The sequence below is a fragment of the Lycorma delicatula genome, chromosome 1, assembly GCF_047948215.1.
Source record: "Lycorma delicatula isolate Av1 chromosome 1, ASM4794821v1, whole genome shotgun sequence".
In the NCBI taxonomy this organism is placed as follows: Eukaryota; Metazoa; Arthropoda; class Insecta; order Hemiptera; family Fulgoridae; genus Lycorma; species Lycorma delicatula.
In genome coordinates, this window is record NC_134455.1 from 82,621,992 (window position 1) to 82,648,883 (window position 26,892).

The 26,892-nt window shown below is 31.3% G+C and overlaps 1 protein-coding gene across 4 annotated transcripts in view; it reads left to right on the top strand.

The window, feature by feature from the left end:
* The first annotated feature begins 780 nt into the window (after positions 1-780).
* LOC142319647 (uncharacterized) overlaps positions 781-26,892 on the top strand; it is a 45,770-nt gene continuing 19,658 nt past the window's right edge. The window contains exons 1-4 of one of the 4 annotated variants that reach the window (XM_075357176.1): positions 781-976; positions 1,709-1,790; positions 11,266-11,347; positions 26,209-26,355. In XM_075357176.1, coding sequence (XP_075213291.1) covers positions 11,279-11,347; positions 26,209-26,355 — 216 coding nt within the window. In that variant the 5' untranslated portion in view covers positions 781-976; positions 1,709-1,790; positions 11,266-11,278. Of the gene's footprint in view, positions 977-1,708; positions 1,791-11,265; positions 11,348-21,604; positions 21,864-26,208; positions 26,356-26,892 lie in introns of those variants that run through there. The other 3 variants (XM_075357187.1, XM_075357195.1, XM_075357204.1) reach the window with 3 other exon arrangements.

Below are 26,892 nucleotides of genomic sequence, written 5' to 3' on the forward strand. Positions count from 1 at the left end.
ATTCTTTATCACTACGACTTGTCGCCGGGGTTGGGGATCGTTGAAGTTTCCCTTCTGTGCGGGTTGGCTTCCCTTCTCTTGACGTCTGGTGACGCAGCGGGGAGGCACCAGTGATGGCGAAAAGTTGGTATCGGGCATTTTGCTGAAGTGGGATTTTTAGTCGGTCATGACTTGATCGACCCGGGTCGGTTTTGCTAGAACTGACATAACTACATATGGGCGCGTTGTGGTATCTGCAAGCAGATTTTTGTCCTCCTACGTAAAAAAAAAAAAAAAAAAAAAAAAAAAAAAAAAAAAAAAAAAATACTCGGGACTCAATTATTATACCGATCATTATAAATAAGCGATTACGGTGATTATATATTGTTACGATTACACCCATGTGAAGTAACATAATCTTAAAATAAATTTAAAAGAATGTTTAAACGATTAGTACAAATAAACACTTTTGGTTTGGTTTTGACTGATAAAATATACAACTTATTTACAATCAATAATCATAATCTGAACACATATATATAACATCTTACATATATATAAGTACTGTGTTGTAAAAGTATACATTAACGATTATTAATCGTGTCCGTAACGATTACGATTATTACTTATCGGTAACACCTCAACGATTATGTACGTATCATTACTCTGATTCATTTCAATAATCACTATCTACTAACAATCGTTAGGAAACGATTAATAGACGCATATAATTTTTATAATCGATTATTTCGATTATCTAATCGATTATGCCCACCTATATCTGTTACGGCTACGGCGCCAGGCCGTTTGTTAACAATAGGGTTACCTCTCGTACATTACACTTCATTTACACTCATATATATCCTCTGAAGTATTATCTGAAAGGTAAGTACTGGAGGCAGTAAAAAGAAAGAAAGAAAGGTTACCTCTTGTAGTGATTGGAGATCCAACCATATTAGTAAAAATTTGGCAAAATCCTATTATTACATCCTAATAAGTAAGTTATTTGAAACGTTATTGATATTAATTTTTCTTAATAGTGAAGTGTGCTATAAACCACATGAATTGAGATAAAACATAGCTTACATTAAATTTATTATGAAAGTGATTGATGATGCGGTATCCCGCATCATCAATCATTATTGCATTATTTAATTATACTACATATTAAAAAGATATTAAAAAAGTTAACATTAAAAATATTAAATAAGCCATGCATGTGGCATAATATTTGTTACATTATTGTAATATAATGAAAATTGCGTATTGTGTTGCTGTATGTTGTTTTTATAAGACTTCCTGATGGTTTATCAAATTGAGATTTTGTTTGTTTTTATATAAGTAATATTTTTCGAATATGTTTAATTTTTTGTTGTCTTTATTAATTTCTAGTACTTCTAAATTTGTTATATCAGAAATAGAACGTTTATTGTTTATTAGATGGGCCGCCATATTTGATAAACCTAATTTACTATTTTTGTAATTTTCATAATGTTCCAGAAATCGAGTTTTAAAGGATTATTTGTTTTTCCTATATAAATACCATCACTATCATACATTTAATTATATAAAATTTATACAGTGTTTATTATTATTATTTTTGTCTTTACATATTTATTATGTGATGTATATATTTGAATGAACTTACAAACATCGCAATCTTTACAATAATTTAACAGTATTTTTAATGATATTATGTCTACTTATTATGTTTTTATCACAAATACAGGTCATAGTGGGTCAGTCATTCCAATGCTTCAGGGGTAAGGTCATGGAAGTCTTGTAGTGAGCTTCTAAAAGATTAATTAAAAGTAAGTTAAATACATTAGTAATAGTTAATTAAATTTTTAGTAATTTAAACATTAATACTATGTCTAGGAATCAAAAGATGCACTGTGCATTCGCACCATGATTTGTGTGAACCCTGTTGATGTTGCACCACCATCTTCTGGGAAGAGTAAATCCTGCTACCCTCAGAGTTGGATCTGTTACAAGGTTGGAGTTAGTAATATTCTCACCTTGACATAGTGATTTCCAGTGATCCTGTGTGTTGAAGTCATTGACCCAATTAGCAGCTGCTACAGGTGGATATCTGAACTGCAGTTTCGGGTGCTGCTGTTTGAAAAAATATATATATCGGCATTAATAGGTATAGATGTGTTAGCATTATATTTTTCCAATCGTGATTTGAGGGTTGCCAGTCATCTAGTTGGGGTGGGCGCGATATTAATGAGCAATGGTAGCTACTGCAGCGGAGTTGTTCCAGTAGTTTCAGTTATGGTTTGCACAGCCTGCTTCAGATGTGCTGACAAACGTGGTATGGCAGCTATTAATCTAGACAGGAATACATTATTCTATGGTTGTATGTAAGATGGCTAGTGCACCCGATTCTTAGATTTTTGACAGTAGCTCCCCAAATCGAATTGTCCAGCTTCTGAAATAGGCTCGTCCTAGTTTTAACTTTTAGTTTTATTCTTCAAGATGTTGTTTAAAGGTAAGTGTTCTGTCAAGCGTGACACCGAGGTATGTCAGGTGTGGGTTATGTTTTAGTGCGACTCCTTCAGTGTTAACGGTAAGAGTTTGTTGGGCTTCCCTGTTGTTAAGATTGAATGCCGTGACTTCAGTTTTATTTGGATTTGGCTGTAGTCCCCATTTTTTGAAATATTTACTGATTGTGCCAAGATCTTCTGTCAGTGTAGCCTTAGTTTGGGCTAAGTTCGAGCTTTCAGTACTGATGGCAATATCATCTGTATACATGAATTTTCGAGATGTAATTGGTGGCATATCTGAGGTATAAATATTAAACAATAGAAGTACCAGTACGGATCCTTGTGTTAGGCCACTTTTTGTAGGCTGTGGAAAATGCATGGCTTTCTGTTGAGATGTACTTGGCAAAGTCTATTACTCATCATCTCATTCAGTAAAGGAACAAGCTGGTACATCTTGAATAGTAGTCCTTCTTTCCAGACTGTATCATAGGCTGAACTGGGATCAATAAACACAGCAGATGTTTTAAGCCTTTGTTGAAATCCTTTCTCTATGGTATGGATATTCCATCTATGTATGGTTGTAAGCAAAAGGGCCTGATCGCAGTAACTTCTTGGCATAAAACTAGCTTGCTCTATTGGTATACCATTGCTGACAGTCGGTATTAGATACAAGAGTAGTATTCTTTCTAAGATCTTGAAATATTGTTTAAAAGTACTATTGGTCTGTAGCTTACGGGTTGAGCAATATCCTTCCCAGGTTTAGGAATGGCAATTACTTTTCTTGAAAAATTTTGGTAATTTACCCCTTAGAATATCTTTAGAAGATTTAAAAGCCATTGTTTCGTGTTTGGACCAGTACATATGTAGTCTAATCCAGCAGCTTTTCTACATTTTATTAAATTGAATGTTGGATTGAATTCTTTCATTGTGATATGGTCCATAATGGGGAAGAGCTGTTGACTTACAAATTTCGCCAATTGCATACCTCACTTTTCTATCAATAATGAACTTCAATAGGTTCTTAATTCTTTTGGCTTCGGCATCTGGAAGAGGAGTGTTAGTAGTAGGACGGGTGTTTTTTGTCTGGTTTCCAGCTTACGCAATAAATTCCATGCTGTCCTGCTCTTGTACTTAAAAGTTGAGGCTCTTCAGCGTTTCTTTCCATCTAACTGTTCTAGTGGTGTCTAAGGCTTCTAGCAATTGCTCGCCTATTGCCTGGTCTCTTGTGCATCGTAAGCTTTGTATACAGTTCTTGGCATTCTTCATTTCAACAGGGAATGTAGGATTTTATTACTCCTCGAGGATATATTTTTTGGCAGAGCTGATTACTAGAGCAGCAACTCTTTCATAGTTCTCTACTTTTGATGGGATCCACCTGATGTCATTCTCTAGTTGCTTGTTGAATTTATCCCAGTTGGCTTTCCTGAAATTCCATCTAGGTAAGGGAAAGAACAGTTAATGGGAACTGTTGTGCCTAGAGTGGTGACTATCCTTCTGTCAGAATTTGGATAGTTGTCAAGTAGTTTTCTAAAAGTGGTGTAGTTGTACGCCCATGGTTATAAAAGTTAGGTCAGGATTGTAGCCCTTTCTCTATCTTGCAAAATGAAATGTGGGTTTCTGCTTAGTATCAAGGAGTAGTTTAAGTTGGCTTTACTGTGCCCAGTCTACTAGGGTTTCGCCTAGTTTATTATTGTCATTATACCCCCATATTTGGTGGTGTGAGTTTAAATCTCCTGTATATATAGAAAGTTACAAAGTTTGGTTTCCAAAGTATATGTTTGTTTCAAAGTTTGGTTTGCCTTATTTTCATTGCAATGTTTTCGCCAGGAGATCAAAAGAATGAAAATACAGTCTGGCAGTTCTTTATCGCTACTCGTTTAGTGTTAACCAGGGGGCATGTGTACATTGTTTTACGGACACAAAAAGCTTTATAATTCCCCTTTATATGGTTATTTGGTTTGTATACTGGTTTGAATATTTCTTTATTGTAAGTTTTTATAGTTTTCAATGATGTTACTGTAATAATACTTAATGTATGTGTTTTTATTTTTTTTTATGTCATCTTATGTATTAATAAGGTATAAAGTAAGGGTAAGGGTAATAATTAATGGTATGAGGTATTTATTTTGATTGTAGTTTTTTTATAAATTTTATTAAAGTACTATCAAATCCATTTTCAATCGCTATATGTTTTACAATGTTTATTTCGTTATTTAACTTTTCTGTTTTATTATGTGTGTAGGGCAAGCACATTAATCATATTTGTAAAACTGTTAATTTTATGAGATCAAGTATGATTTGATTTTTTATAAATTGTATAGATGTAAGTTTTATATATACTAATGTTTCAGTTTTGTTGTCCTTGTGTATTTCACTATTGACATCTAAATAATTTAACATTCTATTATTATATATTTCAAATATGAATTTTAAAATTTCATTATGGGAATTTAATTTGTTTAGTATTGTTAGATGTTCGTTGATTATCACCAGGTTATATATAATGAGACTATCATCAACATACTGTGTCGATACTAAAACTTTGTGTGAATATACTAATTTATTCTCAAAATCCTGTAAATATATTTCTGATATAATTGCTGATAGTGGAAATCCCATAGCTAAGTATTTTTTTGTGTATAATATTTGTTATTAAATTTAAAATAGTTTAGTGACATATGTTTCTTACAATAGTGATAACTTTAACAAAATTAAGCATGTTGGTTACTTTTTAATCTTTTTTTTTTGTGGTATTGTGTATAGGTATGTTAGAATACATATTGGTCATGTCAACTAACCATTCCAATGTTTTTATTTGGATTTAAATTTTTTAATCTATTTACTAATTCGTAACCATTTTCTATGTTAAATGTAATTGATAAATTAATTTTTTTCCTAGAAATAGTATGTTGAATAATAGATTAATAAGCAATTTTCATTGTAATATTACAGTAATGTAACAAACGTTACACAATATGCATAGTTAATTTTGTATTTTTAATTTTTAACTTAATTATTTTAATGTGCAGTTTAATTAAATGAATTCAATCATGACTGGGGATGCAGGATCTGATGAATGTACTTTCATAATAAAATTAAAATAAGATATGTCTTATCTCATTATTATGTACTAGGTGGTTTATATTAATATAATGTAAAATATTATTTAACAGTACAGAGGAAAAATATGGATCTTAAAAAGATTAATTTAAGTAGTGATTTTTAATGCAGATGTGTGTGATGAAAAATAATAATCATCAGTTACTACAGTTTGTTGTATTAAACATATTTGATTGGCCATAGGATCACATTATTAAGTGCATTGATATTTCTAATTTTTTAATAACAATAAAATATCCAATTGTATTGTAAAACTGCCTTTTTACTTCTGTTTTATTTATTTCTTTACTTCAGTCGTTTATTAACAGCTCTTTGTTTTCTACTTATACCTTTTGTATGGTCTTATCTTTGTAGAGGCTGTAAATTTCATTCTGCAAGGGTAATATTCAATCTTCAATTGCATCAAATTTATAGAGTTTGGCATGGATCGTAGGATGCGTTGACGGTACACGGAAAGTGTTTTTGAATAATTTTCACTCTCAGAATTTTTCTTTAATTATATTCTGTAGTAATTATGCAAGTTAGAATTAGAAATATATTTGTGTTGTAATGGGTACAGAAGCTTGCAGATAGAAGATAGAGAGAGAGAAAATGAAGAAAGAAGAAACAGATGACTGAGTGTTTCTTTCTAGAAAAGAACTTATAGAGAAGTGTAGAAGGTATGGACTCCAGAAATTATTATGCTTGAACAATCAAAAGGACGGGTTGGGTTCTGGTACTACAGGTCAGAAAATACAGATGATGCAGGTCAGATGATACAGGACAATTGACTTATAGACCTTTGAGCCTCCTCAACACGATGGGAAAAGTGGTTGAGAAAATGTTGGCTGGCCGCATAGTGCAGGAGGTGGAGGATGGTGCAAGAATAAGTCCTAATCAGTTTGGTTTTTGGAAAGGCAGGTCAGCAGTACAGGCAATCAGTAAAGTTATCAATTGGGCCAACGAAACTAGAAGAGGTACTTGGCGTACAAGAAACGTTCAGGTTGAAGAGGGCACACAGGGGATACTCCTATCAACCTCATAGCCAGATACAGAACTGACAGCCCTACCTGACAGCCCTCATATTTTGGCCCTACTTTCTTTCTTTTTCCTGTTTAGCCTCCAGTAACTACCGTTTAGATAATACTTCAGAGGATGATATGTATGAGTGTAAATGAAGTGTAGTCTTGTACATTCTCAGTTCAACCATTCCTGAGATGTGTGGTTAATTAAAACCCAACCACCAAAGAACACCGGTATCCACGATCTAGTATTCAAATCCGTGTAAAAATAGCTGACTTTACTAGGACTTGAACACTGGAACTCTCGACTTCCAAATCAGCTGATTTGGGAAGACGCGTTCATCACTAGACCTTGCTTTCCTTGCACGGTTCTGGCCGAAGTCTTCCCCGCACAGTTCGGTGTAGAGGTATTGGCCGGATTTTTCGTGCAATCTGCCGGTGCACAAGAAGGTCTCCCCCCTCGTGGAGACCTGTGGCCTCACCGAAGACCTGCCCAGTGACCTTCTCGGAAGGAAGGGGTCACCGGTAACAAAGTTCTTGGCTAAACCAAACAAGTTCTTGAGTCAATCTCCTCCAGATTGCTCCATAGCAGCTTACCAATGTTAAAATACACCAACTGCAGTGCCAGGCACTACAGCTGTAGTTTGAAAGAAAGAATCCTATCACAAAACAGGCGAGCTTAGGCTTAGTTATTCCGAGCAAGGCCGCCTGTCCTTACGCAACCCCGTTCGAAACAGTCAAAGCTTAAAAGCTCCTACTGTAGACCACCAGCAAGGTCTGAATGAAATCGCTTCCCAAACCTGCAAGAGGATGTTAAGCTTTCCATGGCCTCACAAACTATAAAGATGGGGACACTGACACACAAAGAAAACTTCCTTATTTAGCTGATGGTGGCCCTCCTGCAACACACTACACCGCTGTTTCGTATAACACTTTGCAGCAACACAGGTTGACTAACTGCCACCGATTGTTGTACAGCTGACTACTTGTTCTAGAACATTGTTCTTGCAGAAAATCGCACCGGTATTGCAATGCAAGTTCACAGTACGGGGCCAGAGGCCAAGAAGTGATCATTAATCTTATGCTTTTGTTTGCTGTAAATCTATAAATTCAGAATTAAATGAGAAAATTTTAATTTTTGTTGCAATGTCAGGTAATTATTTTATGGCATTGATGCCAGTAATGGTTGGAGCATTTATTCTTCCTTGATAAACAATTTTTGGTGAAGTCAGATATGTATTTAGTATTATAAGGATTTTTGCTTGTGTTTTTCCAATAACAGTTGTATGATGTATATAGTCACTTGGTAAATGTATTAGCCATATTCTATTTTACCTCCAGTAGCGGAGCAGACTGAGCCCACTTCCATTTGAGTGTGTTCTTTTCAAAATATTTTTGAATTTACTTTTTCAAAATTGAACTTAATGAATTAAAACAGTGGAATTGTGGTTCTGAGCTTTGCATTCATCACTCTATATAAAGATAGGTTTTCCATTAAAATTATTTTGTACATAATTTATCATCCAGCTACCAAATGTGTTTACTGAAAGATCTGATTGTCTTTCATCAAACCATAATAAGTTGTTGATTCTTTGTTAACATCATATATGATAAAATTGCCAAATGACATTGCCATTTTTTTTTATTCATTTACTTTCATTGTTTACTAAATTTTTATCTATTCTTTTATTCTGTTTAAATAACATAACTCATATGAAATAAGTTACCTTCCTTTATAGTGATAGCTATTAATTCTTCATTTTGATTATAAATTTTAGAAATATTGCCAAGTGTCACCATTTTATTTTTTATTATTACTTTAGAATAGGTATGAAATATTAAATTTTGTTTAATTTATTTACATAAAAAATATAAAACAGAGTCATTTCACGCTTATTTCCATAAAGTTGAAATACTGTGTTGGTTTTGCCTATTTTTGTGACTGTTAACATACAATCATCTCCTAATTTTACATCAGTGGGTTTTTCCAAAATTATTTACTCAACAAACAAGGTGTCATCCATGGCCATATCCAGAGATGGTCGAATGTGGTATCTACCCTCCTTCAAGGGTAAGGTGGAAAAAATAATAATTTTTGAAAAATTTAAAATTAAAAAATTATTTAAGACAATACCACAATCTGTGGGAAGATTTAAGATCTACTGTTGCATATTGGCATCATCTTACTTGCAATAACAACATTTTTCTAGAATAGTCTCATCTCATTTCACGACACAACGGGAATATTCCATAAGCTATTTACCAAGTACATATGAGCATACGCATTTTTGGTTGGAGCGAGTGCAGTTTCTTTCACACAAGTATGTAAGTAATGTTTACCATATTTTACGACTGTAAAGTTTATTTTTTCATATCGGCCACCTGCCCACTTTATAATAATAAATGGGTATTAGAAAACATTTTGGTAAGTAGCCTACTGGGACGATTATTAGATGCTTTTCTTTAACTTGACAATATATGTACCGTAAATTTACATAAGTCCAGCTCTTAACCTCGGAAGTTGTTTTGGTGGCTTCTGCTTTAATCCAGAAGGTGTTGTTGATAGACAAACCTGCTGGTGTTTTGTTTGTGGCCATCAAGCGTGAGTTGATAAAGAAACTTGATCCTAGGGAGCATGGTTTAAGGATAGTCAGTATTAGAGACAACCCGAAAGAAGTAAGGATTGTGTGGCAAATGATACTGACACCGAATGTGAGATGCAGGAAATTGAGGAGTTATGTAAATATCCAGTTAAGGTGGTCTCGACAAAGCCTCTGCAGCCTAGGATAATAATTTACTATGTGCCAAGTGCCCTGGGGGAGGAGGGTTTCCTGGATGCAGCTGTAATCAGTATATAGTTTTATTGGAGTACGATTATAATGCTTATCAAGAAAAATTCAAAATTGTTTCGATTTGATAAGCGGAATAGTGACGTTGTGCATTACACAGTTGAGTGCAATTAGAAGATTTGTAAAGAGCTTGTGAGAACCAAGGTTATGTTTTTGTTGAACATCATTTCAACATTTATTGTTACGATATCACTGCTGCATAATTCAGCATTTTGAAAAATTAAACTTTATTCTTGGGTTAAATGCTCAGTATCTGACCCATAAAAGTTGACTACATTTTCAGTTCCATACTGGATCATAGGCAGTTACTTCAGCTGCAAAATATTTTTTCCATTTATTTCTTCCTGTGTCATTTTAGCTTATGGGTAGCAATTTTTTACAGCCAGAATAATATTTTCCACACCTTACTCATAGTCTCATTCATTCTAAAAAACGATACCAAAGAAAATTATGAAATTAAAGCGTTAAGAAAGTTCTGTGTTACTCATATGTCACATACCTTTGCCATGTAAAAAACCGTATTTTATAAATTAAGGGAATAGTAATAATTTTGAGGTGACTAAACTAAGTAAGTAAAAATAAAATTCATAATTTAATACCCGAAGTGATCTCGTATATCTTTGAAAATGGGTGATATACAAAATGGCGCTAAATTTGAAATATCAAATAACATAAATCAACTTGTTTAACATTAAATATTATTCTAATATTTAATGTTAAACTAGTACTTAGTGTTAAAGAATGTCAATAGTAAACAACAAATTTAAAAAAATTAACTTAAAAGTAAGAAAAAATACCACATTATAGTTGGTTAATGAAAAATGAAACTAAAGAACAAGAGGGAAAACAACATGACACTAAGCAGCTGGTTGCATTATACCAACAGCAATAAGATGACTCAAGAAAATTAATACAATTATTCATAATTGACATGCAAGGAAATACTTCTTTTTTTCTTTTTTTTTGTAAATGCAACATCTTGCTGCTAGAAGTGTAGCTTTTTTCTGTAATTCCATACTAATATCTAAAGTAAAATCTTGTATGTATATCAATATTTTTGCTCTCCTTAAGTAGTTTTCTTGTTTCACTGGTAAGTACTTCTTCGGTACCATGACAAAATGATTTTGATCCTATGAATATAAAAAATCCTTTTATATCATTAACCGATGTTTCTTACGCATTGAGATGCTTAATATTTTAAATGGTAAAAACAGGTGGCCTTCATTCAGTTCCATTTTCACAAAGTTTAAAAGAAAAATGTGAACAGGTTAAAAGGGTTTGAAATAACCATTATATTTTTCCTATGTGTTTAAAATTGTTACCTGTCATATTTGTCAGTTAATTAAACAATTTAAATTGGAGTTTGGCTATTCTGATTGTCATTTTCAGATATTGTCTTTGTTGAAAGTTAATTGGTTTTTTTTACCTCTTTTAATGTATAAACAATAACTCAATGTAAAATTATTGCAAAATGAATTTTTCTTAGTAATTTGGTTGAAGGATGTTTTAAAAAATATTATTAATAGTTGACATGACAAATTTATTTTTGAATTAAATCATATGATAATTCATACAGTAGCGGCTCGTGTATAGGCTCTGTGGAACTGCAGCACCCCCTATTTCCACATGATATTATTGATAACATTTAATGTATGAATCCTTTTTTCTTTATACTTGTACAATATATAATCCTTAAGGTTAATGTTAGTAATCTTCCCCAGTTTATGAAAAAGATACGAAAATATTTGTATGGAATATTCCTTGTTAGTTCCCTTTCCTAGTTGAGTCAGTGAAGGAATATCAAACTGATTTAGTTATTGTTTTCAGCAGTAATCAGAAGATGGCGGAAAGAAAGAGCTCTTTGGTTGTCAAATCTCTCCAAAAACACGCTGGAAGGGTGAAAGAGAAGGTAATTAGTAAAAACTAATTATGTATTTGTTTTTGTGTACATAGAAATTTATATTAAGCACCATTGGACTATGGTATTTTTAAGTAGACATTTTATTAAGTAGTTATCTAATAGTACTAAAAAATATCAGTATTGGCATTTTATTATTTATTCGGTTAAACCAAATATGGTTGTTAAGCATTATGTGCTTAAAAACCATGCATCATATTCTTGAATGTGATAAAATGTAGATCTAGATTATTATCCTGCTTCCAGCTATTCTATTTGATTCATTTTTTTTTTTGATTCTTTTATTTTAGAGAAAACTTAAACCATGTCCTTGATAGGTCCAGAAAAAAATTTTCTGCAGCAGCACCCCCACTAATTTTAGCTATGAGCAGGCACTGAATTCATAATAACTACTTTATTAATAAAACAAAATAAACATTTAAGAAACCATAAATTTTTACTTCTTTAATAATAATAATGTTTACAGTCATACTTAACTGATTGTGTTGAAGATAGTCAGTCATTAGGTCAGATGTTTAAAATAATCAAGTTTAAAATCTAAAACAAAAATCATAATAATCATAAATAATAATAATTGTTGGGTAAAGTTAACAAAAAACACACAGCTAGTATTTGCCAAAAGAAATTGGACTTTAATTGGAAATAAAACAAATGAACTTATGTTAAAAACATAACCTTAAAACATAAAAAAAAATTATGAAATTAACATAACTTAATGATACTTAAAATATCAGCTGAATCAACATATGAATAATGATGTTAAATGAAAAAATACATGAATATACATTTTTTAAATACACAATGTGACAAAGCCTGAAAACAAGAGAACACAAAACACCTTATTTTCATCTACATACTTAGAAAAACAAAACATCAATAAACATAGTATGAATGGAAAACTATTACATTACTGACATGTGCTGTAATATTGAAAAATTAGCAATGAACAGATGTCATTAACTTAGAAAAATAAATTACAATAATTTCAGTATAAAAAAAGAGTTAATTACAATATAATCACATTAAAGTAAGTAATAATATAAATAGAGTTCATTTTGGTAAATAAGCATTCTTGAAAATATAAAATTACAAAGCCCTAAAACATAACTGCACATCAGGAGTAATTTGCTTTAGGTTAATTTACGAGAAGTATTATGAATACAGTTCTTGAGTAGAAAAGGATTAATCTCGGCGATTAACAAGTTACAAAATTAAATTATAGAGTTAATTACTATAACAGCAAATTGAAATTAATTAAGCACGTAAAAATAAGTTGCAGCTGAACGATGACACAATCTTATATAAATCACCTGTCGTGACTGTACTTAAGTGAATAAAAGGTTTTTTAAACTAAACTTGAAATTGAAAGGCATAAGGTATGATGAACTGAATGTTCCACAAATGTTAATGATAAAATAACTGTTGAACGTAATAAATAATGAAAATTGAACTTGCCTGTAACACACAGCTAATATCAAGATACGAACTCGTGAATGAAGGTAAATGAATACATACAGTAATCCTGGGCGTAGTCCACACTGGTGTATCAGGAATATAGGGGTGTGACGTGGTTTAGTGATAGAATAATACGTAGCATCTCAGATATGTAGCGACGAGTTTGGAGATTCTGCATTGATGAAAATAATCCGCAGCTCGAGAAGATTCGGCGTCGATAGAATTGGCAGCTTGTAGTGATTGAAACACTTTCCACAGAGACGTAATGTAGAATTTGAAGAATAACTTAACGAAGAAATGAGGCAAAACAAAACATTGAGATCGGTGAAATTACGAGACACTGCCGAGTAGAGCTAGAGAATATTTAGACAGAGAAATACCACAACGTTTGTGCGGGTATGAATGCGGTGAAAATATTATCACAAAGTTTGAGAGAGAATGGCCATAGGCGACTGTACAGGAGGAATGTTGGATCTACTCAGCCGAAAAGATGGCGTGAAAGAAAAGAGGGGGAAACCAGACCCAGGTGGTCTGACAGGGGAGAGTGTGTGTAAAAACAAGAGATGTGTGCATGTGTTAGTACGGGAACGAATGAATAACGGGTGTGTGAAAAGGGTAGCCAAAAATAATTCGAGAAATGTATATACGCGGTCACTAAGGATGACGGAAGCAGACAGTCTGGCCGGAGCCAGAAGTGTCGAGCATGAGAACAAATAATCAACCAGGTACAAATGACAAGCACAAAATACTAAATATAGTAAAATTTACTATGCCTGTAACAAACAACATGACCCAACCCTAGCTTTGAATTCATTGGAAATAACGGAACTTTACGCATGGCGTAAACAATAATAATAAATCATAATAGTAGCTACTGCAACTTTTTTTAAAAATTTTACTTGTATAAAAAATTTATCATGTTAGTAAATACTTCAATTTTCTCATTGAAATAGAATGATTACATGAATAAAAAAAGAGATTCACATATGAGCAAGTTTTTTATCTTCTTTTAAAACCTCTGAACTTTCATCAACTGGTTGACAATTTTCCACCACTGCGGACTTGCTTTTGAAAATAAGTCATTAGCAGGTACTATGTGTTTATAAATATTGTAACTGCTGAAGAGCCCTCCATGTGTAGTCACAGATAGTGCTTTAATTATAAAATGTTAACTTCCTTTGGTTTAAAACACCTTCTTAGAGTTTTACCAGGACCTTTTAGCAAGACTATTTCATCTGAATTAATCATATTAAATTCTTCTTTTTGTATTTAGCAGTACTTCTGAAACTAGTAAAGCCATCCATTTTATAATGTAACTACCTTTTATTGAAAATATTAAAATTAGTTACAGATCATTTTACATGAAAATGTTTTGCTAATGAGAATTTAAAATGCCACTTGTCACGTGCTGTTTAAATATTTTGTACTTCCATTCTCCAGTTGTAAACAATCAGTTAAAGATTCTGTATAAATATTTAAACTTCAATCAGAAATGGTCCTTTATTTTTTTTGCTGTAGCTCCAAATGATCTATTCAGTGGTAGATGCTAATGCAGTAGGAATGCTTGGATTAATCAGTGACAATACATTACAGTAAGAAGAATATTCGTATTCTGGCTGCTGCAACCACTGGCAATCAGTATTATTGTTTTTGTTTATTTATCCAGGTTTATGTATGACAGCTGATAGAATACATCAGAGCCAGTTGCATTAAATTTTTTTAGTTATCTGTCTTCTATCCAATGATGTGTGAATACATTTTCTGAAGTTAATAGGGATTTAAAATGAACTTTAACAATTAATTGTTGTTGATCATGTGAAATATCAGACTATAATAGATTATCTAGGGTAATAATCATGCATGACCTGAGGTGGAACATTTTTTTGATAATCAAAATTAAAAGTCCTTAGATCACTTTTATTTTCTTAAATTCATAGAGTTTGAATTTTAATATTTTTATCCTTTTTTATCATTGAATTTTTCTTTTTTGGATTTGGTGTTTCAAATCTCCACTAGTTTGCAAACATTTTGAGCATATGTTTATATGAGTAGAGGTTTGAATCGTAGTTTGAGATTTTAATTTAAAACCTAATGGAACACCAACATTTATGTCTTTCTGAGCTTACGTTATGAAACACAGTGTACATTTTTTTATATTTAATTCAGTAGGAAAATATCTTCTAATTGTTGTTGCCTTACAGTAATGAAATAAATGCACTTTTTAAGAGAGAAAAAATTATTTAAAGGCAGCTCACTTATTATGTTTGTATTTTTATCACCTTTCTTTTCACAGAGATTTTTCAATTTTAATGTAATTGCTCTAAACACTGTTTATTTTACCTCTCTTTGCAAATAACATCTTTAGAAATGCAAACTCACAAACTGGAAATAATTCTTTTGGTAATTAATTATGGGAAATTGATCAAATCAAATATTTTTCATACTTTAATATATACCATTCTAAATATACTGAGGATCAGAAAACACAAGATCTAAATGTTGGAAAGAAAGTTGGAATAGTGGGTGACCTGTGCAAGTTCAAAATCTGTTCCCTATTATAAGTACAGTTAGTAATCAGTTTTGTAAGTTATGGTAACTTGTTCAGTTGCTAATCTATTCTGCGGAGAGAGATTAGGGTTAAAGTTAAGGTTATAGTTTTGTGTTAATAGTCAGCAGAATCAGCCTTTGAAAATTATAACTGGATTTTGTACAGAAGTTATATACATTATAGACTTTGCGAATAGCATGATACATAGGGTGAAGTCTTTCTCTATAGCGACTATATTTCTGTTAAGACATAAATCGGCCAAGTGCCCTATAAGATTGTATTAAGTATTGACATATCTTTGTAATTTATCTGAACTTTTTCCACAAAAATCTAATCTTAACTCTAACCTTTCTACACAGAACAGATATCGCAAAAATTGCTTTAATGGAAACATTTTTTATGTACATTAATTTGCATGAATTTAATCACTTAGTTAAGGTGTGTTTAACAGTAAAAGTAGTAAAACTGTGAAACAAGTGGAAATGAATACTGGTACTTTTTGGATGGTCAATTTTGAATAGTAGGAAATTTTTGATTCCAAAAATTACAATGGAGAAAAGTTGTTTCATTCAAAATCTACTCTTAGAGACTAGACCAATCAGTCTTTGTTGATAGTTTTGACCCAATCTGATTTTACTGTAAAAAGAACTTTGAATCTAATTTAATATTTTGCTTCTAAAAATGAAGAATAACTGTTTTTGACTCTACCTTCCTCAACTGTTGGTTGACATTTACTAGGATGTGACTTAATGATGTATGGTATTTCTTTTTCTGTTTAACCTCTGGAACTACCTTAAGGTATTACTTCAGAGGATGATATGTATGAATGTAAATGAAGTGTAGTCTTATACAGTCTCAGGTCGACCGTTCCTGAGATGTATGGTTAATTGAAACCCAACCACCAAAGAACACGGGTATCCATGATCTAGTATTCAAATCCATATAAAAGTAAACCTAACCTAGGATTTGAACCTAGAACTCTCGACTTTTAAATCAGCTGATTTGTAATGACGAATTCACCACTAAACCAATTCGGTGGGTTTAATTGTGTATGGTTGGTGAATCGTTAACCACATTTTTGTTGATGGATGAGGGTTTTCTTAAAGAAGCAGGGCCTATTCACAGGTAAGAAAGCAACTTGTTACAGTAGAATCTAATTGATCTGTTGCAGAATTACTGATCAGAAGCAGAGTTATTCCATTCTGTCTGAATATACCAGAGGAACTGTGAATAGCCAATGTCCAAGAAAGTCATTTAGGGAATTTATCTTGTTCAAGAAATTCTATTAATAGATTCACCCTACTCATTAAGCAGCCATTTCTCGTATTTGTGACTTCCTAACCGATGTGGCATTCCGATGATTTTAGCTGGACACGCAATAGATACATGCTAAGGAACTTTACAGTTATGTAACCTACACATTTTTGTGATGTTGTAGGATATGTTCATAAACACTTTTTACCTATTCATTCTGTGAAAAAGGAATTATAAGAGTTGTCTGTGTAATAGTGTCTTTACTTGCTCCCAAAAAGTCATTTGGTCTTCATTAACCCTTTCACTCCTTGTCCATCTCAGTGCCCAAATATTTTACACATTCACAACATAATATAATTTTTTTTAGTTTTAAAATAATATTTTCCAATTCATAAATGAATTACTTTTTGAAGGGGTGCATGCTGACATTTATAAATTACACAAAAACTTTGTATATACTTAAATGCCCAAGTGCAGTCAATGGTATTTCTACTGCAATGTAATTTTGAGGTTATGGTTATTTTTATTACAGTTAGTTTGCTTATTTGTGTACTGACCATAAGTGCTGATATCACATTTTTTACTTGGAAATTTACTTAATTAGAGGTGAGTAAATAATATTTCTAATTTATATTATTTATTAAGTTATGTAAGGTAATTTATACATTTATAAAATAACCAAGTAGCCCTACATAATAGGAAAAATATTCCTAACATCACATAATATAATCTGTAAACATCTTTTCATTCAGTTATTTTATCTGAGCATAAGATAGTTTATGCTTCAGTTTAGTTGTTTTTAGCATTTTCATAAACTGAAAAATTACAATAACCCTGAAATTTGTGCTATATGTAGAAATTTTATTATAAGGCTGTAAAAGCAAGATATGAATGGCTGATTTTCTAAAATAAGCATTAGGTCTATTATTATCTTATTATAATCAGCTAAAACGAAATTTATAGTATCCAGTAGACTATAAATTTCTTTTGTTTTCTCAGACTATTTTCTATTGCTATTCTTATGCTTATTTTACATTTTTGTTAGGTGTACGAATCAGACTACATGGTATTTTATTTTATTTTTCAGACATTATGAATTTTATGACAAAGATGACATTGGATCTGTTCTGAATCTATTAGATGGAAATTGTTCAGATTTGGAAGGTTTGGAGAGTGGTGATGAGATGGAAGATGAAGCACCATCAAAGGGACATATAAGAATTGGTAAGTTTCATTTTTATTTATATTTAGCCTAGTTTTGGCTCATGAAACAAATATCCTACCAGTATTAAAACGAATGGATTCAGTGAATACCTGCTAAAGCTACATTTTTTTATGCTGCAGGTGCTGATGTCCCACAAAATGAGGAATTAGCTATTCAAGATGATGCAGAAATACAAGAGTCGTTGTTGCAAGCAGCACCTGTGCTACATGAACTCCCATCATTACAAGTAGCACCAGATCAATCTGCACCTATTTTAAATGAAATAAATCAAGCAGGGGAACAAGTAAACCAATTACATGATAGGCCATCAACATCAGCTGGGTCAGATCCACCACTTTTAGTTAATTCTGCCAGGGATAAAAAAGATATCCGATTGAGAAGAAGGCCTTTCAATCCACCTACAACTGGTGATTTTTCTGTAAACACAGAGAATTATTTTGATTCAGATTCTCCTATGGATTATTTTTGCAAATATATAACTGAGAATGTATTTCATTCATGGTTGAAAAAACTAACATGTATGTCCTCCAGAAAGGTATAACATTTCAGCGCACAAATGCTCAAGAAATTCGTGCACTGATTGGGTTACACATTTATATGTCAGTTTTAAAATTTCCAAGAATAGAGATGTACCAGAGAAAATCCCTAAAAGTCATGATATTTTCTGAAACAATGACTCTTAATCAATTTTATCAGCTGAGATCAAACCTACACATAGTTAACAATTTAGAAATGAAAGACTCAGATGACAAAATTTTTAAGCCAATTTGTGAGTTTGTCAGAAAAAGATGCAAGGAATTAGAAATGGAACAAGATCTCAGTGTTGATGAGCAGATAATCACATTTAAAGGGCATCATTCTACTAAACAGTATATGAAAAAACCTAAGAAGTGGGGGATAAAAAATTTTATTTTGTGTGGGAAGAGTGGTATTATACATTACTTCATACTATACCAGGGCAAAACAACAGAATTTGATCAAACCGGTTTAGGAGGCTCTGTAGTATTAGAACTAAAAAAAAAAGTTTAAAAAAGAGAACCATCGTGTTTATTTTGATAATTTCTTTTGTACTTTCAATTTATTCGAGATTTTAAAAAATAATAAAATATTTACAGCCGGTACAGTTAGAGTTGATTGTTTTTGTAAGCCTCCATTTATGTCTGACAAAGAATGCTCAAAAAAGTCAAGAGGTTTTCACCAAGTGACCAGTTGAGATAGGGAAGTTGTTCTGTGCAAATGGACTGATAATCAATCAGTTGTTCTTGGTTCCAATTTTGTCAGTGTAGGTACACCAGATGAAGTAAACAGGTGTGATAAGAACAGTAAGAAATATGTTACAGTAACTAGACCAGAAATAGTTAAAAAATATAACTATGGAATGGGAGTAGTAGATACTCTGAATCAACTTACTGTGATGTATAGAATATTTTTAAAGAGTCGTAAGTGGACTTTAAGGATGATTTTTCATGCCATTGACATGGCTTGTGTAAATTCTTGGTTAGAGTATAGGCAGGCTAAACAGCTTAAAAAATAATCATTTGTTGATCTGTTGGATTTTAAATTATGTTTGGGTGAAGCTCTTGTAAAAATGGATAATCCAGTAGGTTCTTGCAGGAAAAGAGGTCGACCAAGTTCTCCTAGAGAACAAATTGTCCACCCATTGAAAAGACAGAATGTAGATGTAAGGCCTATAGTTAAAGTTCAGAAAGATCTAGTAGACCACCTATCAGAATATGATTCCAAAAAAGATGCAACTCGATGCAAAAATATTAAGTGCACCAAGAAAACTCATGTGTGCTGCACAAAATGTAAAGTCCATCTTTGTTTTGTGAATGGCAGAAATTGTTTCATGAACTTTTATAAAAGTAATAGATATATATTGATGTACTGATATTATGTTAAAAATTCCTTTTAACTTGTAATTGTTTGTTTATTTTTTAGTATAATAATAATAATTTCTAAGCATTTATTATGACTTGTAATGGTAAGATTTACTCAGCATTACTGTGTTTCTTGTTTCTAATTTTTTAATAATAGAATTTTTTTAAGTATTTATACACATAAGACAGAAAAAAAGTTATATTTTAATAATAATTTTATAAGAATTTTTGTATTGTTTTTATAAATAACTATTTTGTAAAAATTACATTTTTCATAATAAAGATGTTCATTTGTTATTTAATAGAAACTAACTACCGTTCACTACAGATGTCCATTCCAGTGGACATGTTCATATTTTATGACCAAGAAAAAATTTTTGGTCTAAATATATTTGAAGTAATAAAAATTACTTAACCTTTTCAGATCATGTAGGGTTTGCGTGTGTATTATAATTGCTGAGGGTTACGGATTTACAAAAATAGCTTATCTTATTAGCAACATATCGATGTATTGAAACACATAATAAATTATGATATATGGTACACAAAAAAAGAGGAATTTGTGGTCATAAATACGTCACTTTTACTTGAAGTCTATAAATATCTTTTCTGACAAATGATATCGGTAAACATGTAATATATCGATTCGTAATGAGTAAGAGTATACAGTAAAAATGGGTTTTTGTCAATTTGAATAGCCTGTTGAGTGGTGGGAATTTTTATAAAACGTAGTTTTCTGAATCTACTTTCACTTATACTAACATATGTTACTAATCTGTGATTTATGACACTGGTTTTTCACCATATTTTGTCCAATTTTCAACCGATTTGCTTGAAAGTATTATTTTTAAAATCAGCAAACTATGTTTCATAAACACAAATTTTTTTGTGAAACACAAATTTTTTGTTTCACAAAAAAAATTTCGCTAATAAAAAACGCAGTAGAAATGCGCAACAAAAATTCTGCAATTAAATTATCATAATTTTTGTACTGTTTCAATTTCTTTGTTGTTACAGGCATAAAAAATATCCAATCGTAATGGTTTATTTTGTCAAAATCTGTTAAATCTCTTTAATATATTGTAATTTTTTGAAATTTTTTTCACAAGAGGTTAACATAAGACTATGAAGGGAGGCAATCAGATACCAGCATATTTTCGCAGAACGCTAATCAACCGCGGATCATTGTGATAGGAAAAGGTTAAATAAACATGGCTGCAGAGTAAAAAATAATTATGATGAGCGACAAAAATTTGGTAGTGAAAGGATTAACTTGACCACTTTCAACAAGTCGAATTTAATAGTGCGGTAATTTTTCAAATATTCTGAAAAATCAATAGTTTGCAAATCTTATTTTAAAAGATCTGTAAGAATGAAGAGCATTTAATTAATTGTAATACGTTTTTTTTCTTTGGTAATAAACTAAATTATTTAAGTTGAAATTGCGTTGGAGTATTCCGATAACTTGTAATAGGTGTTAACCTATTTGCTGATACAATTTTCATTGTTAAGTTTGTAGTTTGTTGTATAGATTAATAATTTGATTGATTATCATAAGTATTTCTCGTTATCATTATTTATTAAATGTTTACTCATTATTTAATTTTGTAATAGTTCTACATGTTTTCCATTAATCTAAAATGATGATTTAGAAAAAAGTAATATCTTACAATAATTAGGCGCCCCAGTACCATGTATTATGCTGAAAGTAAGGAAATTAATTTTGGATTTTAATTTTTCAGCTGTTAAAATTGTTTTTCAAAATCATTGCCTTAAATACCATTTGTAATAACAGTAACATAGCCTTACTTCTGAGAATTTGGATTGTAGAGTAAGTACAGGCATATTTTCTAACACAAATTTATTTGTAATAGTCAGATGACACTACACTTGTTATTCATTATTGTACAAATTTAATAAGATTGGTTACAGAAATTAGAAATTTTTGAATGTCAACATGGATAGCACCGTATTATCTGACTGAGCTGTAAACCTCTCCGCATAGAATTCATGTTATGAAAGATGATCGTATTGTTGGTATATTGAGTAACTGTTAGACTTGTGAAGAATTTGTTTCAAAAGTTATATAATTTTGAAATCCAGAATAAACAAAATTTTGATCAGCGTTAAAAACAAACATATTAGGTAGGACAAATATCCTTATACAGACTCTGCATTTAATTTTATTTTAATTTTATATTTAACCCCTTTTTAAAAAAAAAATTTAATTTGTATAAAGATGGTTACATAATTTTGTGCTTAATAGAAGCATGAATAATTTTTTCTTCCTTGTACGAAGTAAAGGAAGTATTGTATAGCAAAAAATTGCGGTTTCAGATTTTAATGGGTAAAAAATATTCAGTTTTGACCTTCCCTGAATCGATTTTCACTAGTTTCGGTGTGACGTCTGTACATATGTATCACGCATAACTCAAAAATGATTAGACGTAGAATGTTAAAATTTTGGATTTAAGATTGTGTAATGTCTAATTGTGCACTCCTATTGACGTGAACAAAATCCATTTGGATTTTGGCGTTTTCTTAATTGCAGTAATAAGCCCTCATTAATAACTTTTCATCGATTTATCATAAGTGGTACTTATTTTCATTGGTTCCAGAGTTATAGCCAAATTTTTTTTTTTTTGTTTTCAGTCATTTGACTGGTTTGATGCAGCTCTCCAAGATTCCCTATCTAGTGCTAGTCGTTTCATTTCAGTATACCCTCTACATCCTACATCCCTAACAATTTGTTTTACATATTCCAAACGTGGCCTGCCTACACAGTTTTTTCCTTCCACCTGTCCTTCCAATATTAAAGTAATTCTACTTCCCAAATAACAAATTTCTTCTACCTCCATAATCTTTTCTCCTCCTATTTTCACATTCAGTGGTCCATCTTTGTTATTTCTACTACATTTCATTACTTTTGTTTTGTTCTTGTTTATTTTCATGCGATAGTTCTTGCGTAGGACTTCATCTATGCCATTCATTGTTTCTTCTAAATCCTTTTTACTCTCTGCTAGAATTACTATATCATCAGCAAATCATAGCATCTTTATCTTTTCACCTTGTACTGTTACTCGGAATCTAAATTGTTCTTTAACATCATTAACTGCTAGTTTCATGTAAAGATTAAAAAGTAACGGGGATAGGGAACATCCTTGTTGGAATTGCTTCCCTTGTCCCTATACTTTTCCTGAAACCAAATTGGTCTTCTCCTAACACTTCCTCCACTCTCCTCTCAATTCTTCTGTATAGAATTCTAGTTAAGATTTTTGATGCATGACTAGTTAAACTGACGGAAATTCCCCTTTTTCATAAATATTACACACCAGTTTGTATAATCTATCAATCGCTTCCTCACCTGCACTGCCCAGTAATTCTACAGGTATTAATATAATATAATCTATTCCAGGAGCCTTTCTGCCATTGGCAATAATAGCCAAATAAAAATTTTAATTAATGAAATATTTGGATCTTACAAGGGGTAGGGCACATTGGTTCAATGTGACTTGGATTTCTTTTTTTATTTAAATATTTGTATATTGATTTATTAATAATTATTAACCTCTGATTATAAAAGAAATTGTTACGTTAAATAATAATTCAGTAATAACAAAATAAAAAAAATAAATATCAGAAGTTATTAATGAAATAAAATTTTATGTACTTTTCATTTTAAAGAATGTGTATATGTAATTTAATAGGCGTACAAGGAAGTCATGTAGTGTCCACATCAGATTTAGTGAAACATCTGATTATTTTTTTTTTTAATTTAAATACAGGTGATTCAAAGAAATGGGAAAGTTGTGTTGCTAGCCATGGGCGATTGGTACCACTTGATAAGTGGTGCCAGCCTCTCTAACATAACCTGCCATTTAGTTGTCATGGATCCTTGGAGTGGTGCGTAACGTGCATTTGCTATCAAAGCGTTTTACAAAAACAATGACAGTGTGGAGGGTGCCCGTAGAGAATTTCGCCATCATTTTAATCTGGGACGGCACGACCGTGTTCCATCAGCACATGCACTTAAAACATGGATATCTAATTTTGAGGAAACTGGTTCGGCAATGAAAAAGAATCCTTCAGGCCGTGAGCGAACCGTCCGTACACCACAGAATGTTCAAGCTTTACAAGATGCTGTCACACGAAGTCCACATTGGTCAATCCGTTGTCTCTCAGCATCTTTACAATTGCATAGTGCAAGTGTTCGAAGAATGTTAGTGAAGGACTTGCAATACCATCCATACAAGTTGCAGATCGTCCAGGAACTGAAACCGAACGATGTAGTCGTATGAGAACAATTCTGTAATGTAATGCTTCAGAAGATAAAGATAACGAAGAGTTTGTTCACGAACTGTGGATGTCAGACGAAGCGCATTTCCACCTCAGTAGATTTGTTAACAAGCAAAATTTCAGATACTGGGCACAAGAAAATCCTACGCAGCTACACCAGCGTCCGTTGCACAGCCAGAAAGTGACCGTGTGGTGTGCTATCTCATCTTACGATGTTATAGGCCCTTATTTTTTTTGAGGATGACAACGGTCTTGCGATTACAGTGACGTCAGCTCATTACGTAGCCATGCTTGAAACCTTTGTTGAGTAACAACAAAAGAGATTTCCACCGATTCTTAACACAGCCTGGTTTCAACAAGACGGAGCAATGTCACATACTGCACGGATATCGATGGCAACTGTACGCCGATTGTTTGGATAACATGTCATTTCACGAAATGGTCACATTAGATGGCCTCCCAGATTGCCTGATCTCTCAGCTTGCGATTACTTTTTGTGGGGTCACCTTAAAAGCAAAGTGTTCACAGTAGACCTGCTACAACGGAAGAACTGAAGGCAAAGATCCGAGAAGCAATTGCGGAAATTCCAGTTGAGATGTTACGTCAAACCATGAACAATTTAACGAAGAGACTTCGTGAGTGTTTATGTAGAAGAGAAAGTCACCTGGAAAATGTCATCTTTAAAAAATAAACTAAAATGTATGTATCCTAAAATGGCAACATTTGTACAATTACATGAAATAAAATTCATTTTCAAAAAAAAATTTTTCATTAACGTTATTTAATTTTTTAAATTTCCCGTTTCTTTGAATCACCCTGTATATTGATTTATTAATCATTTTTTACCTCTGATTGTAAAAAAAATTACAATAAGTAATTCAATAACAAAAAAAAAGTATCAGAAGTTATTAAGTAATAAAATGTTATGTACTTCTCATTTTAAGAAAATGCAAATATGTAATTTAATAGGTATACAAGGAAATCATATGGTATCCACATCAGCTGTTTAGTGTACTGTTAACATTGGTAATCAAAAAATACACGTTTTATTTCACTAAAATATAAGGAAAAAAGTAACATAATCATTCATTACAAAGTTAAAGCATAAAGACAGAAGTGGATATTCATTTTATCAATTCATAAAAGTAATAATTACATGAAATAATAGTGATATAAATGTGCTAAGATATGAGTAAATAATTAATATAATAATTATTATTATTTAAAAATGACAATGTATCGTTGTAAATACTTTTTAAATAAATATTTATCATTTGCATAATAATTCAGCTTATAAAATTGGTATTATCTTTGCTGAAAAAGGATATGTGACACTTAGTTTTTGCGCCTACAAAAAGCAGAATGCTTTATATGGAGTGTTCCAGGACATATTCCCCAAACTTCAGGTACTGATTCAGGACACCAAAATGAGTTAAAAATTTCAATGTAAGTCCTATTTTGCTTTGGTTTTCTTCTGGTCGCCATTTTGTGATTTTCTACAACAAAAAAATTATTTCTCAGGAACGGTTAAACCTACTTTTATTCAATTTGGCTGATCTAAGAGGTGTCGTATTCTACAAAATAAAAAGAAATTTAAAATATCACTTTCAAAGTAGCGTCCATCTTAATTTTTTAATATTCAATATCTTTGTAATTATTTGTTTGATCAAATTTTTATCTATTATAAAATTTATTAAGTATTTTATTCTGAACAAAATAACATCTCATTTGTAAAAATCTGTTGACAAACAATTGAGTTATTGCAGAAAATTAACCCAGCAGTATGTTTATACACTATAATGTTAGCTGATAATTTTTTACCTGTTTTTTTTATTTTCTCCACCAAATCTAATAAAAATTATTATTAATAGATAATAATAGTAAATTAATAATAAAAATTATCAGCTTGCAGTATGGTGCAAGTTAATTAAAATTCAAAACTGAAGCATTTTTCATCTTTTTATGTAGTAGGTAAGAATGCTATGCAAGCTAACAAAGTGATCATTATTGTCTATTTCATTTTGCTCTTAAAGACTGTAATTGTTAAATGTACTTAAAAAACTTAAAAAAAGGACAGCAATCAGTAGATGGAAAACTAAGTGTTATTATATCTATGTTTATCCACTGTTTATTCTGAAAGTAACATTATTCTGATTGTGTTTAAAGTATAAATTAAATTTATTTCTGTTTACAGAAAATGGACACAACAATTAATGATTCATTTATGGCTGGAGAACCATTGTGCTCTGATATTAAAGTAGAAGTTAAGGATGAAGTGGAAGAGAATGAATTTTTGTTTGTACCAGTAGTTAAGGCAGAAACTGATTTGACATCTGAGCAAGTAAGTTTTTGGTAAGAATCTGGTGTAATTTTGTATCTTTTTTTTATTATTTGTTTCAATTATTTTAAAACTTTTTAAACAGACACAATTAAATAATTCCAAGTTCAAATTATTACACAATTCATAAAAAAAAAACAGGTAAAATATAACGTCATTAAATTGATCTCTTTTTATGTTCTACATATTTCTATTTTTTTATAAAGGATAACGGTTACAATTTTTCTTTGGAAGCCTATCAATTGCAAATTAATTAATTTAAAGAAATTTGTTTAAATTTTAAATTGACTTAATTTTTTCGAAAACTGTTAATTTTTCATTTTAATAATTCTTTTTTTAATCATTAATTTTAATTTTTCATGTGTCTTGTAACACCATATCAGATAATGCACAATAATACAGCTTTTGAACAGTAATACATGATTAAGTTATCAAAGGCCTTATTACAACCTGTACAAGTATCTATGTGCTTTCCATCTATGCTATCATATACTTAGCAACACTGAACTAGATGGAAACTTAGAACAGCCTTTTAAGAAC